General features: G+C 47.0%; 1 protein-coding gene across 2 annotated transcripts in view; it reads right to left on the minus strand.

The window, feature by feature from the left end:
• Nucleotides 1-4127: 4127 nt before the first annotated feature.
• LOC120951380 (cuticlin-4) overlaps nt 4128-19612 on the minus strand; it is a 44985-nt gene continuing 29500 nt past the window's right edge. For both annotated transcript variants that reach the window (XM_040370062.2, XM_040370061.2), the window contains exons 2-5: nt 17172-17431; nt 6713-7222; nt 5372-6650; nt 4128-5094 (exon numbers count right to left, since the gene is read on the minus strand). In XM_040370062.2, the coding sequence (XP_040225996.1) occupies nt 5072-5094; nt 5372-6650; nt 6713-7222; nt 17172-17231 (1872 nt within the window). In that variant the 5' untranslated portion in view covers nt 17232-17431 and the 3' untranslated portion in view covers nt 4128-5071. The remainder of the gene's footprint in view (nt 5095-5371; nt 6651-6712; nt 7223-17171; nt 17432-19612) is intronic.

A 19612-nucleotide genomic window follows, 5' to 3' on the forward strand; every position in this document is an offset into this window, starting at 1 on the left:
TGCAGTACAGGTTGACTCCAAGTTGTCGGATTTTCGCGTATGTCGAATCACGCTGTTTACAGCCAAAATACAGGTACTGATCTTCCACAACGCTCTAGAAGGTGTCATTCGCAGCGCGGGGCTAGACAACGACACCGGTGGCACGATCCTCTACCGGTCTCTCCAATTTCTTGGCTTCGCGGATGACATCTAAATCATCGGCAGGACAACAGCGAAGGTGTGTGAGACGTACACCCGACACAAACGCAAGCAGCAAGAATTGCATGGAGAATCAATGCTACGAAGACGAAGTTCCAGCAGCGAAAGCCGGAGGCGCATTGTGCAGGGGCATCGTGCATACTATGTGCTTCACCGACTGCTGCGATTCAGAAGACTTCGACACCGCGTGAAATGGGAGATTTATCGCTCATTGATTCGCCTGAAGGTCCATCATAGAGCCTTAGACCATCCGAGCGGAAGTTACAAACGTTGTAGGCGTGTTTGAGCGGTGCATCCTCCGAGTCATCCTTGGCGGTGTGTTCGAGCATAGAGCTGTACGGCTATGCTGCACGGCGAATCGAGCATCCTAACGGAGGTGAAGGCTGGCAGGATACGATGACTGGGGGATGCTATGAGGATGCCGGACACATGCCCCACCAAGAAGGCGTGCGACAGTGATCCCCAGTTCGGCATAAGGCGCAGGGAAGCACAGCGAACTCGATGGCTGGATCAGATGATGCGATACCTGTCAGAAATCAGGTGTCTACATGGATGGGAAGCTGCAGCCAGGGACTGAGCATCCTGGACAACAATTGTTGACCGAGCCATGCCACAACGACGAGCCCCATCGTGAGCAGGCCAACAAGAGAGAGAGAGATAGAGAAAGAGAGAGAGGGTAGTCTCAGGCAATACATTAATTATTCGATATAATTCGATATAATTAATTATTACTATTTTGAATATTTTTGAGTGATTTTTAAAATTTGATCAAGAGGGCAAAATATTTGCATTTGACAATTGATTTTAGAATTTAGAAAACCGTGTATCTTCCCATCTGCGTATAAGATGTACCGTGTATCTCGGGGATTACCTGTATACGGCATTTGCTAGAGCACTGCATAAGCCATCTGTACGAAGAACGAAATATAGTTTCGCTACTTCCACATAGATGGCGCCACTATGAAGGCCGTGGACAGTGCTTGGCAAACGTGTTTTTCAAATCGAATCATATGATTAAAATTAAATATATAGTCAGAATGCTACAATAGCTATAAGCAAAGTTAAATTCAATATTTACACCTGTTTCCATCTACGTTCGAATCTCGTGCCGTTTGCATCGAATCGCAAACCGCCTGCTTCGAATCGCATGCCACTACGATCGAATGCGTGCACCCATGGTTGAATCGCGTGCCAGTACGGTTGAATCGCGTTCCACTATGGTCGAATCATATGCCACTACGATCGAATCGTGTGCCGCTACCATTGGATTTCTGAAAGCAAGAGCATAGTAAACTGTTTGTTTACGTTTCAAAGCTGTTTCCTTCTTCGCCGACGGCATTTCATTTGTAAAATACTAATAAAAGGGATTTATTCTCTGATTATAGGTAAACCCCACGAATATTGGTTGAAACCAAGGATTTTACCATCAACAACGAACACCGAATATTAATTGAACTTAAGGATTTTACCATCAACAAGGGACCACGATATTCGTCGATAACAAGGATTTTACGTGTAATCAGTGAATAACTGCCTTTTATTAGAATTTTACAACCGAATTGCCATTGGCGAAGAAAGAAGCAGCTTTCAAACGCAAACAAACAGTTTGCTAAGCCCTACCTTTCAGAAATCCAATGATAGCGGCACACGATTCGATCGTAGTGGCATATGATTCGACCATAGTGGAACGCGATTCAACCATGGTTGCACGCATTCGATCGTAGTGGCATGCGATTCGAAGCAGGCGGTTTGCGATTCGATGCAAATGGCACGAGATTCGAACGTAGCTGGAAACAGGTGTATATACTCCTGTTGTAGCGTTTTTTTTTGTGTTACTTTCTGGTCGTGTTGAAGAGACCTTCAAAATCAACAAAACCACAACTAGAAAACCAACAAAAAGACAAACAATAACAAACCAGTAATAAACCAAGAAACGTTACGTATTTTAACGACATTTTTATTGGAAAAGATTATTTTGAATGACTTCATCTACAAGATGATCTTCTTCATGTCGGTCTTTACATGGTTCCTAAACATAAGCACTGCACAACCAGATAGTCGACTGCAACGGGAGGTTGGTCCGGTTGAGATTCGAACGTCTCCTGGATTGTTTACGTAGTTCTTCTTCTTTTCTTTTTGGTGTTACAATTTACAACGTCATGCCTTTACAGGCTTTCAGGATTTATTTAATACCACGCATTCGGATAATCAGTTCTCAGTATCCTCTGATCCACGACGGCTTCAGACGTTGTTAAGTCGTACGAGTTGACGCCTGTATCACGCGCCCGTCTTTATTATTGCGTATGTAATATTTTGAAATCTGTTGTGATATTAGGCAGGGCAGCGTGCAATATTACATATCATAGTTCAATACTAAGGTAGATATGCTATTAGACAACAACAAAAAAACAAGGATACACAATAGTCTTTCATTACTAATCACTTTATTTTCTTCAACTATCTTTCTGTTCAATAAATATTTACAATAATATCCACGTCGCTGATATTTGCAAGGAAGTAGTACCCGCAACTACGCGCTGCTCGATCAACGGATTTCACGAGTTTACAATACACACAACAACACACCCTGTTAACTGCCTGTTTCCACTAGAGTTTTGGCGAGCGAGAAATGGAAATTGAACAATAAACCAAAACAAAAATGATACACATTCCTAAAAAGAAAACACTCCAGAACACAATTCAACCCTAACCATTACTGCAGCTTCGTGCTTCGTCCTATTGCAAATTTTCAAACTTTTTTGCTTTTGTCTGTTTTTTTTTTTTCATCTCCTTTGCGCAAAACTTTTCTCGCCCTCGCGTTACGCGTTCGTGGCCTATTTCTACGCTTCCTCGGCTCGCACCACACACCACACCTTTGCGCTTTTACACCTTATCTTTTACGGCCCCTTTGCATGGGGAGCAAAACACAAAAAAAAAACACAAAAAATACTGTTATCAAGCACAATCACCAAAAACTATTCGTACAGTACTGGACCGGAGAGAGGGGGAGTGGATATAGTGACTCCGCAAACGGGCGGTCGTTCCATTGTTCGTACTCCTTTTCACTCCAACAGGAATGCTTACATCCTAACCCTATTTCAATTCTACGTATCGAACGTTCGTGTTGCAGTTTGTCGTTGCTGCGGCGGGCCGCCTTGCTTTGCGTTTGCGCACGGTATAGCGCCAAGCGGAAGCTTCAAGTCATGTCGCGTCTTTAAACTCTTGAACCGGTGCACCGAACGTCTCCGTTAAGACTAGGGGCGACATCCAGCAAACGGTCAACTTTTAAAAGCTAAACACACTCTAAACCACCTGCTCTCTTTCCATATATATATTTATATATGTACGGGTAAAATGATGAAGAGGGGGGAAACAGTTAAGAATGGTACAGGAAAAAGGTGCACCAAGCAAAAGCCAAAACACAAAATATCCAAAAAACATACATAAACATAATCAACCGTTTTTGTGCGTGCGCGAAAAAACAGCGATGGAAAACAGAAAAGCGTCGCTCACGCAGTAGTACACCCCGTAGTTTGCTTGTGTTTGAGGAGGTGTGTGTGTGTGTGGTTGTGTGGGTGAAAACAGACCAACGAAAAAAAGGAACGTGGTGACTAAGAAAAATAGACAGAAAATTAGGGAGATTAAATAAATACTCTTTTGAAGCAAAGATACACGTCCTTCATAAGATCGAATGTCCGTGTCCGTGAGGATGTCCTCTATCGCCGCGATAAGGCTGAGGGGACGACCAAATGGAAATGACATTCTCCCCAATGAATAAGCTGATGGGTGATGGTGATAATTACTATAATAAGTGCCTTTACAAACTAACCAGCACATCGTCGAAGAACGAGATAGAGGGCGAGAGAGAGTGAGAGAAAGGGCAAACGTCGGCCCAAACTCTTCTTCCTAGGGATGCCTTTACCTTTTGCCCATGTTCTGTTCATCTGTCCAAACTTTGTGTCACTGTGAGATGAGCAAAAGATTTCTCTTCGCTAATGCCCTTGCCCTTGCGGCAGAACTCACTGTCACACACAGCGCGCAAGCAAAAACCTCCGAACAGGAAGCGCTGGAGATGAGGGAAGGGGATCGGTTTGGATCGGTTGGGGTGAAGATGTACAGGATGATAGTATCGAGTTGCGAGCTTGGAAGAGGGGCGGTGGAGCAAATAAATTAAATGTTGGTGGTATGTTGGTAATACACAATCGTTTGGTATCGTACACTAAGCGCAAGAGAAGCAGCTTGAAAGGACTGCCTGAGGGAGAGGGGCATGATAGAGGGAACTCGTTCGCGATCATATAAACCGATTCGATAATAATAATAATATAATAATAATAATCGTAATAAATTAAGAGGCAATCGTGTTAATGGTGGCGCGGGCACGCACCGGAAAAGGGGACGATGAAATGAGGTTGTTAGACGGTTGCTAGGCTACACGGTTGTCGGAAGGAGGGAAGGTGGATGGATTTTAGCGCATCTTCGCGAACTGTTGGAGCAGCCACGATCGTCACCCGGTTGCGGTGCGATTACTGCGACAAGTGGTAGTAGATTGCATTTCGTACGATTTCACAACGGTCCCTCGTCCTTGTCTTCCGATCTCCTGTATCGACCTCCCCAGAAGCTTCCTTTCCTTTTCCTGCACTAAACCGCACCGTCGTGACGCGCGAACGAGCAACTGCTCTCTAGGATGAGATGGTGCTCAGGTAACAGGAGTGTTCAAGCTGCAGAGTGAGCCCGGTGCCGAAAGCTGTTTTCAGATGAAGGATGAAGATGCTCCCGCGAAGGTGCAGAACGGAGGGAGAAACTTTCCCGAGCTTCATGCGGGGTCAAGGGTCGCTCGGGACACGAGGACCGACCCACGGACGGGGTTCGTCGCTTAGTGTCCGGAGAAAGGATTGCCTGTGAGGGTTCAGAATGAGTGCGCAAGTGCGGTGCGTGGAGTGCGTCATGGATCCCAGGGTGATGTGTGATGTCCCACAACATGATGGAAGGGTGCAATCCGAAATCCAGGTCCACACGAACCGGGTGGCGTTTGCGTGCGATGAAAGAGAGAAAAGAAAAGATAGATAAGATGAGCTGTTCGCAAAGGGAAAAGGAAGCCGAGACATCTCGCTGCCTGCGCCTTAGGTCCACAGCTCCGACAGTACAAAGTGCGGTCTGCGGCTGGCGGTCGTACCTTTCCGGTCGAAGTGTCGCACGCGCACGAACAGGAAGGCCGCTACCAGGGACGCCACGGCGAGCACGAGCAACAGCATCACCAGTCCGCCGACGAAACTCGGCACCGACATGCAGATCGTTTCCGGGTCGACGGTTCGCTGCGACTGGATCACGACCGTCTCGTTGCCGGACGCGTTGTTAAGCGCAAAGTTGACGTCTCCCGGTGCCACCACCTGGATGATGCGCTCGGTGTTGACGTCCGTCATCTCCTGGGCGTCGCGCTTGTAGATGCGCGGCCGGATCACCACCGACATCGTGTCCCGTCGTCGGCGCACACCGCGCAGATCGTCCAGTCCCTCCACCGAGCGGGGCCGTCCGCCCAGGCTCACCAGATTGCCGCTGTTCTCGCCCGACAGTCCATCGTCCTTCTTCTGCTGCTTGGTCACGGTGACGTACGACGTCTGGCCTGGTGGCGGCGGTGGCGGCATGTTGATGTGGTCGTGGATATCGTTGGACGACGGGTTCGCCGACTGTGGCTGCGATTCGATGCGATCGTTAGCGTTCACCGGGCCGTCCGATTTGTTCTCGGCCGAGTTGGCGGACGTTTGGGCTTGCGGGGCCGGCACCACACTGTCCTGGTTCTCCGAGTACGCGCCGGACGCGTCGGACGGGTGGCGCGGGTCCGGGTAGGCCGCTGGCGGTACACCGTACTCGGACAGGTGCGGTGGTCCGTACTCGCCGCTCAGCGGTCCCGGTGCACCGTACTCGCCCGAGATGCCGTTACCGGTCAGCGCTGGCAGTCCGTAGTCGCCGCCGGCGCACTTCGGCTCGGGGCAGTTGTACCGGCACACCTGGATCACGCACTGGAAGTGCACGTTCATCGAGTCGGGGAACTTGAACGCCTGGAAGTAGGCGAACGAAACGACCGACGCGGACGGGCCAAAGTTCTTGATCTTCTGGAACTTGCTCATAATCTTCGGCCGCACCACACAGCCGTGCTGGTCGACCAGCTGGATCGGGGCGCGCTTGCCGTCGTGGGCCACGCAGTTGCGCACCAGCATGTCGAACTTGTTCTCGTCGTCCTTGATCGCCAGCACCATCGTCATCGTTTGGCCGATCTTCACGATGCCCGACACCTCGGACGCCCACGGGCCCTTGCCGACCTGGATCTGCATCCAGCACTGGAGGTTGTCGCCCAGGAAGTTGGCCGTGACGGCGTGCAGCATATCGACCTGGAACGGCCGGAAGGTGACCGCCTTCTCGTAGAAGTCGTACCACGTGCAGCGGAGTTTGCGGGCCTGAAAGTGAGATTGTCGTTAGCGCCACGACCGATCAACGCTGCGCGTCCACCAATACATACCTGATCCCAAACCTCCTGCACGTACGGATCGTACTGGATAATGATCGTGTTCTCGACGTAGCTACCGGACGGCGTCGGACCGCCGAAGCTTGCCGCGTTGTGGTTGGCCGAGCTGGACATACCGCAGCTGTTCAGGAAGATCTCAAAGGTGGCGCTCAGGTGCCCAGTGCCCGGCTTCAGATGCACGCAGTGCGGATCGCTGTAGAAACCCTTGGAGAAGATCATGCCGTAGAACGGCCGGTCGAACTCGATGTTGACGCGCATGTGCGTCTTTTCGCACTGCACCTGCAGATGCTTGATCTGCGGGCTGTCGTTCGAGGCGGACAGTGGCCACGGGTCGTCTCCGCCGCCGCCACCGCCGCCGCCCCCGATCAGGCCGCCGCTACCTCCGCCGCCACTCAGCAAACCAGGCGTACCGTATACTGGTGAGGGTGCAGGCGGACCGTAGACGGCTCTGTGTTCCAGCGGCAGCGCTGCCGAATCGACCAACGGTGCATCACAGTGGACATTCTGTGGAAAGAAATCAAGAGCGAAGTAATTAGTACCGTAACGAATTAGCACTTTGCCAGGTGTGTGTGTCTGTGTGTGTTTGTGTCTTACAACCTCTACGGTGTTTCGTTCATTTTCGTTCAATTGTTTTCGTCCCAATGCAACAAACGCGAGCGCAGAGCGCGCGTACTTTCTATTTTCCCTTTGCAATTTCCATTTCTATGCGCGAATTAATGCTTGGATTCAATTTATTCCCGTCCGCCCGTCCGTGCGATGTGCGCCGTAGCATTGTGGGGATGAGAAGTTGCAACGGAGCGATGGAAATGGTGCGCACTGCGCTGCGCTTTAATTTGCCAACCGGCCCCGTGAGAGCCGCAACATCGCTTTCCCAAATGTGTGATGTGTAGTTGTGTATGTATGTGTGTGTTTTTTTGCCGCTTCTCGTCAAAACTCCACCAACCGGGGAAAGATGCATGCTTTTTTCCTGCCTCCTTTCTTGTGCCCTCGTCAACTGGACTGGTACCGTACGTCGTACCGAACCACCCGCCTTAACGATACCGAACACCATTACGGTCCAGCGATCATACCCGGTGTCCAACTGCAGCCGGGGAAGCAGGCCGCTAATAAAACACCGGCCACATTTTCTTTATGAGTCGATGAGTCGTCACCGAGGGAGGAAGCGGATGGGGGGAGAAAAAAAGGTAACACAGCACAGCAGTAATTAAATGAAACCGGTACAGATTTTCCTTGCGCTTTCTTGTTTAGGCGGCAGCCGTATGGAGACCGCAGGCTGTGTGGAGGTACGCGAACGGCCTTCTGGATGTGTGTGGTAAGCCTGCGTACGTTGTGAGCATTCCAGCGGTGATGTTGGTCTGCTGCAGTACCGTACGGTCGGTCCACACGTGGTTGATGCGCTTTCTCTTCATCGTATCTTAGACGGTACGGCTGAAGATTTTAGGCTCACGAACATCATTGCAAAACTGTTGCCGTGCGTGTTCCAAAATCTATTGCTTGTGTAGTGTCATGAGACATTCAAACATTTGTATTGATCGTTAACATTTTTTTGTTAAACAGAAAACATCTATCTATCGTAAATCTGATTCTTATATTCAATTGGAATCCTTAAAAACCAAAATAAAACATAAACAAAGGCATTAAAACCTTTTCTTAGTGCATTAGTGTTTGTCTCTATCAAAATCTTCAACGCGATCGCAGCACCATCTAGCGGATTCTTAGGTAAAGCAAATCGATATTTCTCCAGAATCATACATCCACTAATCGTAAGATGCGCTCCGATTCCTCTCCCCTTAGCCGCACAGTGCAACGTTTGCGTCTGTTTGCGCCAAACAATCCGCCAAAGACGCTCGCCACATAATTGGGTCACTCCAGCAGATAAACAAGCTACTGTTCCGCAAAACCGTTCGGTACTTCCCATACGCCCATAGAGAGGGGGAAAAAAACAGTCTCCACCCCATTGCTCCTACTTGCTTTTGCTTTAATTCGATTTTGACGAACAGTTTTCGCTGCCCGGCGGCAGATCCACCTCGGGTTTAAAGATGCGTGACTGATAACCCAATTACAGATGGGGCCGGCGTGAAGAAAGTTGACTATCCTGCCATTCAACAACAACAACACACAAAAAAGCACCTAATACTACGTGAGCCCAACGATTTTGCTGGGAAGTTAACACTTGAGCGGTCGGTCGAGCAGGAAAAAAGAATCTATTCGCCCACTGAACATGCTTAATGCACACACACGAACACGGAGGCGTTTGGGAAGAGGCGCTTCGGTCCATTATTATATGTGCCGATTGATTTAATGCCGTTTTGTTTGGCTGATTTCGGAGCGAGGCACATTAGAGCGGCGAAAATCGTTTATTTGAAGGGTTCTTTGAGGTAACTTCCTGGTAGATGTGGTAAATCTTCCTCTCAACCGTTGTTCTGAGAGTAGTACAAGATCGTGCATCGACAACATGGGCTCGGCTGGGCTGCGTGCGTGTTTGTGAGCAGTGCATCAAAACATCCGGTGAACCACCAACTGTGGCCGGCTTTCTACTTCCACAGGAAAGGGCAAATTACGATGCAAACATTAGCATACACTAGATCATCAGTGTGTGCAAGTCACGGGAGTCTTCCACCCTCCCCTGTTTGCTGCGCTTTACCGAAGTTGTTGCAAAAATTTAGTACAAAAACAGGCACCAGAGATTTGAGCGCTACTCACAAGCGTAGTGCAGCAAGCGATTTAGCCTGAGCGCTAAAACCTTAACCTACAGCCAGATTCCTTTTCTACCAAGGCCTTTAGTGAATCTTTTCTTTCCCGATGGTTAATTCCACTCAGCAACGCATTATTCAAATCGCTTTCTCCGTCTTTTATCCAACCGTAAAACCGTATCTCTATATCATCCCGTTCAATGTAGCCAATGTTGCTCCACACTCTGCGATACGTTTGCATCGAACAGGCTGACTCCGGTTTTACGCAAAAAAAAACAACCTACCCACCCTCCCACCCGTGAAAATGCACTCCAAGTGCACCAACGGTGCACCAACGGACAGGTATGGTCATAATTGCGGGCACAGGCTCGACAGTGTGCCCTAGAAAACGCTAGTATCGTCGTCGTCGTCATTACACTTTCTTCTTCGATTTGCTTCCCCATCGCTGCACCGTTCGACGAGTGCCGGACGAACTGAATCGAATCGATGCCAAACCAATGCCACACGCACGGTGCAGCCAACTGCCTCGTGGTGGCTCAGGGTAATAAAGTAATGTCCCTGAGGGGGAGGCAGTGTCGCCGGTGTCCGGAATTCCGGAGCGCTTCAAAGTGACAGATAGCTAAATCCCTCCGTGGACGTGGCTTTTGATTGGATTGGAATCGTACCACGCGAGTGTGTGTGTGTGTTTGAGAGAGAGAGATAGAGAAAATGGGAGCTAAGAAAAGTAGTCGACACCTTCAGCGAGAGTGAGTGTAAGAAATTCCGAACCTGTCGTGCAAGAGCAGCAAAACGAGTCTACACACATCAGTATCACTTTAGGCAGGTTTTGCTTTGCGCAGCAGCAAGTTGCATTTGCGGTACAATTTGTGTTGTTTTGCAACAAAAAAAAAGAAGTTATACTTTTTCGGAATCCGTTTTGTGTCCTCTCTGTGGATACTTTCCTTCAGTCAATTAGCTGAGTGAATCGGAAATAATTAGGGATGCCGTTGCCGTTTTTTTTTTCTTCCTTTGCTCCAACCCGCTTACTTGTAGGGGTGAAAAGTGAGTGAAATGGTTGGTTACGCTCACTAAATAAACAACCATACCGGCAAGTGATCATTAACCTGTCGACTAATCGATCAGTGATCGAGCGAACGAGTTGTCAATGGATGCGCCCGAGTGTGCTTGAGCCTGTCAATGGTGCGATGGGTTTGCATTCATTATCGATCAGCCGATCAATAAGCTGTTTCCGAGTTGGATTTGCATACTTATTGGCCTACATTAGCAGGAGGAGGAGATACAGAGCATATGGAGACTGTGCTGGTACTGGTGCCGTGATTCAATTACGATGACCAGGAAGTTACATTGTAGAAGAGCCGAGAGAGCAGGAAACATTGAGAAAATGTTATTTATCTTCCTAGTCTATGTATTTGGAGTAGTTCAATTGAGTACTCAGTACTGCGAATTTGAATTTTAACGGTTAGTTCTTTGTATTGAAAGTACTTTTCAAAGATATTTCCAAATAAATTAGAAGTGCGTGACCTACATAAATACGACTATTATTGAGAATTTGATGTTTAACTTTAACAAAAGAGTTATATTATGTGACAGTTGATTTTTATTTTATAAAAAAAGCTTCGCACCATCCCACACTGAGCTAGCATGATTGATGACGAGCCCATAGGTTGTCACATTCCTGTACTTCCTCTTTCAGTGTTACCTTTTACACACCCAGTTCGTCCTAGAAAGGCAAAGGAAAGAGAGAAAAAAAAGTTCGCCTCAATCGTGCAAACGATAGGCAGTGGTCTCGCAACCCCCCATCTACCCTAATGACAGTGTAAATGACCGAACGATCCTGTTTTCACTGCCAACCCTCATCACATAGATAGCATGATTGAAAGAAAAAGTGATCCATCCATTTCTCCTTCACCGCGGTCAACAGGCGGCGGCGCCCACCGCAGTGAAACCCGCGGCTTGGTTGGAATAATTAATTTCCTGTCCTGATCACCTTCCCAACTGCAAACGGGGTGGCCCGGCCATGGCTTCCCTGCTGAGGGTGTGCATGTGTGTCGTCGTGTGCATGTGTTCTGCCGAAACCACCAAGCATATGGGGAAGATCGTTTCGATAGGAACTGGGTCATTGTATCCAAAATAGCGAAATTCGTTAAAGGGTTGTGCGAAGAACGATCGAAAACGGTGATGTAGACGCATAAGCGGATGGGTGGACCTTTGAAAGCTGCCACACCATGACACCGGACTATCGAGCACTATCAAGTGCTTTTCCTGGGTACGGCCGGCACGATCCAAAAACCGGCCCGCTAATCGAAAATCGATTCCGGACGCTAATTGCTGGTGAATGATTTAATAGTAGTTTATTGCAGATTACTCTTGGTGGGGTGTTTAAAAACCAAATCAACACCCATGATTAGAGCTTGTTATGGGTGCGGGATGGTGATTTGATATCATTTTCATCAGCCCTAGACCGGAAGGCGGAAGTTGAAGACACAGTACCACAATGGACTGGACGAATACATTAAAAGGAGGGGAAATAGTTTCAAGCATTCAATTTGCCCACGAAAGAATGAAAAGAAAGCCCACAAAATTAGCATTCAACATCAAAATTGCTACGATCGATCATCAATAGGAGTTAGTGGAAAATAAAACCCAACCGTTTGTCCTGTTCAGGCTTGCTAGCCATCGAAAGTAAACATCAATCAGGTGCCCATAAATGGTCTATTCAGTAAAACATTGTACACAACTGCCTTCGCTAATGACTTTCCAGGCCAATGCCAAAATAAAGGATTATCATAAATCAAAGATCATCGGCTTGATTTGTCGATTTGGTTTGACGCGAGAGAAATGGCCGCAGCGAAAGGCAAAGAATGACAGCTTGCTCACCCGCAATCCTTCCCGACAGGTGTTTGGCGCGCAACCACACGCCACCTCCAGCCATATATGCCTGCTAACGGCCACTAACTGTGGCGAGATCTTGTTTGCCGAATGAAGCTGCGGTTCTAATCCCGCCGTATTGACACTCCCTGTGCGAGTGTGGTGTGGCAACACACACTCATGCAGGCCCCGGCCGATTGCTTCCATTTCGACACGAGCGACAGCCGCGGCCCGTGCCGTGAAGTGGAAAGCAAAGTGAAAGTTTTGTGTGAGTGTCGCAGTTCACAAACTCTCGCTGTGCCGGGGCAAAGTTTCTCCCTGGCGCGTACGGCTTTGCGGACACACATTCGCGCGTCCGATGATCGAAATGCCGCCAAAGCGACGAACCCTCCCTGACGAGCAACACGATTCACAAATCATCACAAGCGGCTGGAAAGACGAAAGACGTTTCTCCGTCGTGCAGGCTGTGGCGCTACAGAGCCTGCTCGTTTTGTTCACCCGTCTTACAGGGCCTTGTATGTTGTGAAGCTGGTGAGCAAGGGTAAATAAATTCACCAAACCCGGCGCTCGTCTACCGTTGGCGCTTTTCACCTGGCGCTTTTCACCGGGCCTGCCCAAAGGGGAACTCCGAATGGATGCAATTTTCAAATTTTCTCCTACGGAAGGAAGTAACACAACAGCTCGCACGATCGTGTGTTGCATCTTTGCTTTTCCCCTTCGGTGTTGTAGCGTGGAAAGCAATTGTTTGTGGAGCGGAACTGCTCCGATGCGATCGGTTAACAGCCGATTTCTAATGCGTTACTGTTACCGCTACCTGTAGTGGTGTGTTGATGTTTGGCAGCTTCATATATTTATATGCGCGTCTTCTAAAGACTGTAAAAGTATAAGCATTTTAGCCTTTTTTTTACTAATTCCTTACACCACTCACACTTGATATACATCAAACCATTTAAACAAGCCATAAGCAAATGTGCTCCTTGAACAAGGATACGGAATAGCGTCATCTGAAACATTAGCCAAACTTCGAAGCCCGATAAAGGCGGCAGATGGTCAAACGGATATTAAATTAGGTCATGCTGATGTAATCGTATATCATTTATAACGGGTTCAGTCGGGTGCATCGGGGCGTATTGAGTAAGTTGCACTGGGTCGAAGCTCACCAGCAGGTCTTCCCATGGGCAGTGGGCACGAGGGAGAAAAACGACAACGACAGGGAAGCCAGACAGTGTTCGGGGCTGTTCTGAATGAGAGCCAGTACACTTTCACTGCAAAGGCAAGAGTTGAAGAACTTGCGAAACGGACAACCCGTTTTCCCTTTCAACGAACGCACTTGCGAGTAAAAAAAAGGGGGATAAGAAGATGTTTTGCAGTTCTAGACTTGAGTATCGCCACATACGATTTCTTTAGTTTTTTGGGCAAAACAATTTATGGCGCACAAGCTTTTTGTAAAATCTGGGTAAGATTTATAGCATCAAAATACAGGACCTCGAAGCCGTTCCTCGTTTAGTGCGTGCTACCTTCGATCCCGATTATTTATTGTCACTTTCGAAACTGGTACCATTGTTTCCGCCAGGATTGATATTCCATAAAAAGGTAAGACTTATTTATCGAATGTTAAGACCATATTAAGGCTATTTTTATTGCTTCGATGTTTCGAAAGTTGAAAGCACGATACAAAAATGTAAAAGGAGAAATAATCATATCCGCCGTTTCGATGCGCATGATCAATTCTTTTTTTCACTTCTTTAAAGATAGATTGAAAGAAAAATCGATGATTTACTTAATCAAGATTGATTAAATGTGATTTATGGCGGAATTGCATCGAATTATCGTAAATGAATGCCAAAGTGAATGCAAAAAAATTGCTAAAAACAAAGCTTGCCTGTGCTAATCTTGCACTAATTATCTCATTTTCTTTTAATCTATTCCTATATTCCTCCCTCAGATGAATCAGTGAAAAACTGGTAAACCAAATACCGATAGAATTTGCAAACAAGCGATAAAGCAAAGCGAACACGAACCATCGATCCACTTGTCGTGGTATGCTTTTTGGGTTTCATCATGGAGAGAACGCCCGAACAGTTGGGTGAGATTTCCCATAAACCGCTATTTAGCGGTGAAACAAATAATCGACCTCAAGGTAACGAGCAGAACCGGGTAACTGAATACCGACACGCCAAGAAGAAGAATAGAAAATAGGGAAAAGCCTAAACTCTTTCTCCAATACCCGAACGCAGCTAAGCTGGTTGGATGTGTTTTGGCGCTGCGTGTGGTTGCTGCGTGAGATAAACATAATGGAAAACTGTAAACGGTGAATAGGCAACATGCAAAGATCCCAGCATAATGCATCATATAAAATTGCAACTGCTAATCTGCTTCCCGTAACCTAATCGGCCACCGTTCGGCACTTTGCCAGAGGGTAAATAATGAAAACATTCAAAAGTGCACAGGCAGCTAAGAGTGAGACTTCCCGATTGAATGTAATTCAATTAAAAGCAGGTGAAGAAAGTAGCACACAAAACTAAGCAGCGAAAATAATGCAATTGTAGAAGGGAAACCCCACTTTTCTTCTATTTTCGCTCATTCACAGCACACGATCAAACTTCAGTTCATCCCGTCGGCAGGGTCGGCTGGGCCGATTTTCTCCCATTTACTGGCGACGATTTAAAGTCCATTTTGAAGAGTTTTCTTTGAGTGCATCTACTGTTGTGGCTGTCGTAGTGAGAGTTTTCCCTTAGATAAGTTGTACCTTTTCGCACGTGCATATCCGCCCGATGGCTGAAAGTGGTGAAAGTGACACAAAATAATGCACAGTGCAGTTTTATATTTTAATGAGTGCCGATTGTCTGTGCACATTGCCGGGTGCGTGCAGGGTGTGTGCAGTGTTGCCGATCGCTCGGAATGCAGCGATCATTCGGCACCTTCCATTGTTATTACGGCGCGATGGGAACGTGGTGAAGGAAAACAGCCCCCCAGTATGAACGATCGATGTCACACGTAGCGGCAATCTGCATGGAAAACCAAACCGCATAGTGCTGGCGCGCATGGATCGCGCACTGGAAAGCGTTTCAGGTGAAGGTGAAAGTTTTGTATGCTGCGGAGTTTGGGACTTCCCCGGCCTGGCAGGAGCAGCGAAGACCTTGGCGAACGAGCGTTTCCCACCAAAGAGGAGGTTAACCGTTCTTCGCTCGGCGCTCATTATAATTCTTTGTTTTGTCACCGATTTACCACCGATCTGGCGCTGTTGATGAGTTTATGAATTGTTGTAGCTTATAAGGGGAGGGGAACTCGCTTTTTATGGCCCTGTTGAGGGCTTGAGCAATAAAATGGTACTGACTTTCGCGCGCTTGGTAAGACGGTAAAGTGTACCAATTACGTGCACCGGATTTCGGTAAAGTTGTATTTGCTTCAAAAGCTCACAGCAGGTAGTAAAACATCAGTGTCGAGTGTTTCGTCAGCAAGGCGATTTTCTAACTAGCATTATGAGAGCTGTAAGCTTTATGAAAGTCTCATTAAAATATCGGAGAGATAGATCATCGTGAGGATCGTTTCTTCAATTCACATTTGTTTGAATTGCTGTTTCTACCATAATGTATCTTTTGTTATATAAAACATAAAATCAATTAGTTCGTTAAAAAAACACTTCATATTCTAGTTGTAAAATGATTTAAATTCATTCGCCATGCATAGAGAAAATACCATCACAGACATACCCTGTAATTACAATACTGCCCAGTCGTTACTCTACTTCTATTTTTTGACTTTGTTACGCGGCTTGATTGCATCGATATGATACGACGGTGTGCGGCACAGAGCCTCGTCCAATCGATAACGATCACATAAGACACATTATGACCTCACGTAATCTTTGTCTAGCTTATCAACCTGATCCGACAGACATTACGAATACATGGTGTACTTTTCGTAGAAACATGAGCGCAAGTGCCGAATTATGTTAGTGTAACACTCTTCGCGTACCAACAGCTAATTGTTACTAGGAAACGTACGTACGCGCGTTACGTGATGGTTCCAGCAATCGAACAGAAAGGATCTGCGTACGCAACGCAATGATAGCAACGCAACTGAACGGAATTACCTAAATTTACATCTCACTCCGAATGTGGCACTTTGTTTACGTCTTGCTTTATGATTTGTATGCGCCGCACTTCCTGCTGCGCATAATTGTGAGGATTCCGAGAGAAGAAGCCCAACATTACCTACACACAAACCTTCGTTTCTTAAGCGGTTTTAATAAACCTTTTAGATAACCCTTCCTGCTTCTTCTTCTTCACTCTTCTTCACTCTTCTTCAATGCAGTAAATCTGTGTAAAACTGGGCCATCTCTACAGAAAGAGAGAATGAAGAGAGAAAGGGAGAAGCAGAGGGATAAAAAAGGCCTCCCGCCTCTCATTGAGTTCGTTCCGCACATTAATGTGCAGCGGCGCAGTTTGAAGCAAGGCCTTGATTGCAGCTAAATGCTAAATCGCCGAAAGGGCAACAGGTAGCACCTTCCAGGCTGTTAAACCTTGGTGCAAGGAGTAAAGAAAAGAGAAGAAAAAAAACGAAATGTGCTGGAAATAAAAATCGAATTATAAATAACGATTTCCAGCCACGGCTATCACGGACGCGAGCGGCCGAGTGAGCAAGCGAGCGAGCCACCATAACTGTTGATCGTTCGCCTTTTATCCGGGTGGAAAGCTGCCATGTGTTGTTTTTCGTTTTCATTCCGATAGGCCGGACTGTTTTCCAGCAAGCGTTTTTGCTTTTGGCTTGTCTCGATGGGAAAGAAGCCAATCGGGAAGGAAATACATCACCAGGAGTATTGTGGTGTGCTCAAACCTTATGATTGCCTTAAGGACATTTCTTCGTCTCGATCCCATAGCCCGACTTACCTCGAGTACTGTGAATAGTAGCACGAACGTCGCGACCAAGGATCGCATTCGGTTGCCCATCGTTTTTTCGTTCGCTTTTTCGTGTCGCAGAGTTTTTCGTGCTCGCAGTTCGTTGCTGCGTGGTTTTGTTTTGTTGTTGCAAGGGCCGCTTCGTTTGCGGACGTCCTGTTTCGTTCGGTTACTTTTTCGTTCACAATGTTCGCTCCTCTATATCGCACTACAACGGTCTATGGCAGCAGTTGGTACAGTTTATCCGTTATCTGGGAAAGGTAAGAAGAAAAATGGGAAAATTAGGAGAGTTAGTTACTGGTTATATGGATATGAAATATGGAAGCGTTTCTATCACACATCGCTAAGCTTGATCCAACAAAACAGCTGAAAATGCCTTTAATCTTATCCGTATTCAAACTATTAAGCTAAGCTCGGTTAAGCTTTCGCCGTGTTAAACAATCCTTTTTTCCGAAAGTGACAACATCATATCTTAAACGCGCTAAAAGACACACTCAGTTAGCAGAATCGTGTCCCGAAGCTTACGTATCGCAAATCAAGCATTGGCAACGCAAAGGCGCTTAAGCCGTCCTACTTAATCCATCGTTTTCCGTATGTGCGTCATGATGGTCATTGCGTACAAAAAAACTGATCCCCTTTCCAACGCCACGCAACCTTCACGCTTCTCCTCTTCTCAGGGTGTTTCGTGAAGGCACGGCATCAGACGCTCCGCTACAGAACGGTAAATCTCCGGTGCGTTACTTGCCACCGTGTGGCACGAGCTTTGAACCCGTGCAACGGAAACGGCGAACACGGTTTGACAGCGACAAATTACGTAATGGGCTCAGGCCATCACACAAATTCGCCAAAAGTTACGATGCACACGCCGAAACCCAAACTACGAAACGGCTCAGGCAACCGCGGAATTTACTGCGATGGAATTAGCCCCAGCTGGAACGGGCAACCCAGAGGCCCGAATATTTATTGCACACTTTTTTTACCAGTCGCTCTTTAGCGGTTTTCTCCGCTTCTGTTTATGCTACCATTTATGCTACTTTGCAGCAGCTCATTGCACGGTTCTCGGCGAGATTTGGCACGGATAAGAACGGAAAACCAAGCTTTCCTTTTATTCCTTCTACCGAATCATGACCGAGTGGTGTAAAACAAGTGCGGACAAACTAATTGAGCTGTTTGGAGTTTAATTGTGGTGTGCGTGATTTTTCATCTTCTTCTCGATGCTGTATTTTAAAATCACACACTCGATGCTGTATTTTAAAATCGCTACGCTGTAAGTCGGAGGCAACGCTTAGCGCTGCTAACCACTGAGCAAAGATAATCGTCCCCGTAGTGTCTACTTTCTCCTTCACGATCGGGACATTGGCTGTGCTGCTCCACTGCTGGGGAAAAAGCTCACTCTGCCGGGATGGCGCTCGAAACGTGTGTGTGCGTTTATGTGTCCCAAGCAGATCCGGTTCCGCTGCACTGCACCCCACTGGAAACCAGTTGCCATTCATTCACTTTCACACACATACACACGGTCACGCGGTCACGATCGAACCTTCCTTTCGACACTACGTTTGAATCCTAAATAATGCGATCGTTTCGGGGTCCGAAGTTTTTCACCGCTTCACCATTTTTCACACATCACACAAATCCATCATATTGCTCAGACGGAGGGGAACGAGGCCTTTAACATTGTATGTTCTACATTTTACAGGTGTTTTGGTCGAAGGGAGAGGATGTTGGTCGTTACACGTTTGCTACCAAACGGAGGACTGATGATTGATCGGTATGAAATTTCGAACAAAAAAATCCCTGCGCACACATCCGGAAACGGCACTTTCACGTGGTTGGCTGACGTTTGGTAGCGGACAGGCATGGAAGATTTGTTTTCTCGGGCCAGTTATTCCCCATAGTTCACAGCGTTTGACCTCGGGGCCATACTGTCAAGAAAGTAAAGATCACTCAACAAAGTACAAGCGTTCGGCGCAATATGACCGAGGATTTTAATTTCATTAAATTTCGAAAAGGCAGCATGGTAATATTTCACTTTCACTACTGCTTCATTCGATCGTTGATCTTTAAAGTAACAGAGAACTAAAATTACAAGTCACAGGGTATGCTTTAGCTTAATACTGTTGTTTGTTGAAATATTCAGTCCTTAGTCATCAGCGTCAATAAAACCCTTCAAAATATTCGTTTTAAATATTCACTACACAGATACACTCATGTACACACAAACACACAAGCACACAATTTGCTAAATAGGATATCATCAACCATTTTTGAACCAATTCCAACGCATCTGCGCAAGATAATATCCGCTCTTACACTGCGCGTTTTTGAACCGTTTTTTTGCCCGTCCATTTTCACGCGTGTGCAGGCTACAGGTGTACTACATCCGCAACCGGCTACTCGCAACCGTTTTGGTTCGGGGCTTCGATACGCATCAC

This window comes from Anopheles coluzzii, chromosome 2 (assembly GCF_943734685.1).
Source record: "Anopheles coluzzii chromosome 2, AcolN3, whole genome shotgun sequence".
Taxonomy (NCBI): domain Eukaryota; kingdom Metazoa; phylum Arthropoda; class Insecta; order Diptera; family Culicidae; genus Anopheles; species Anopheles coluzzii.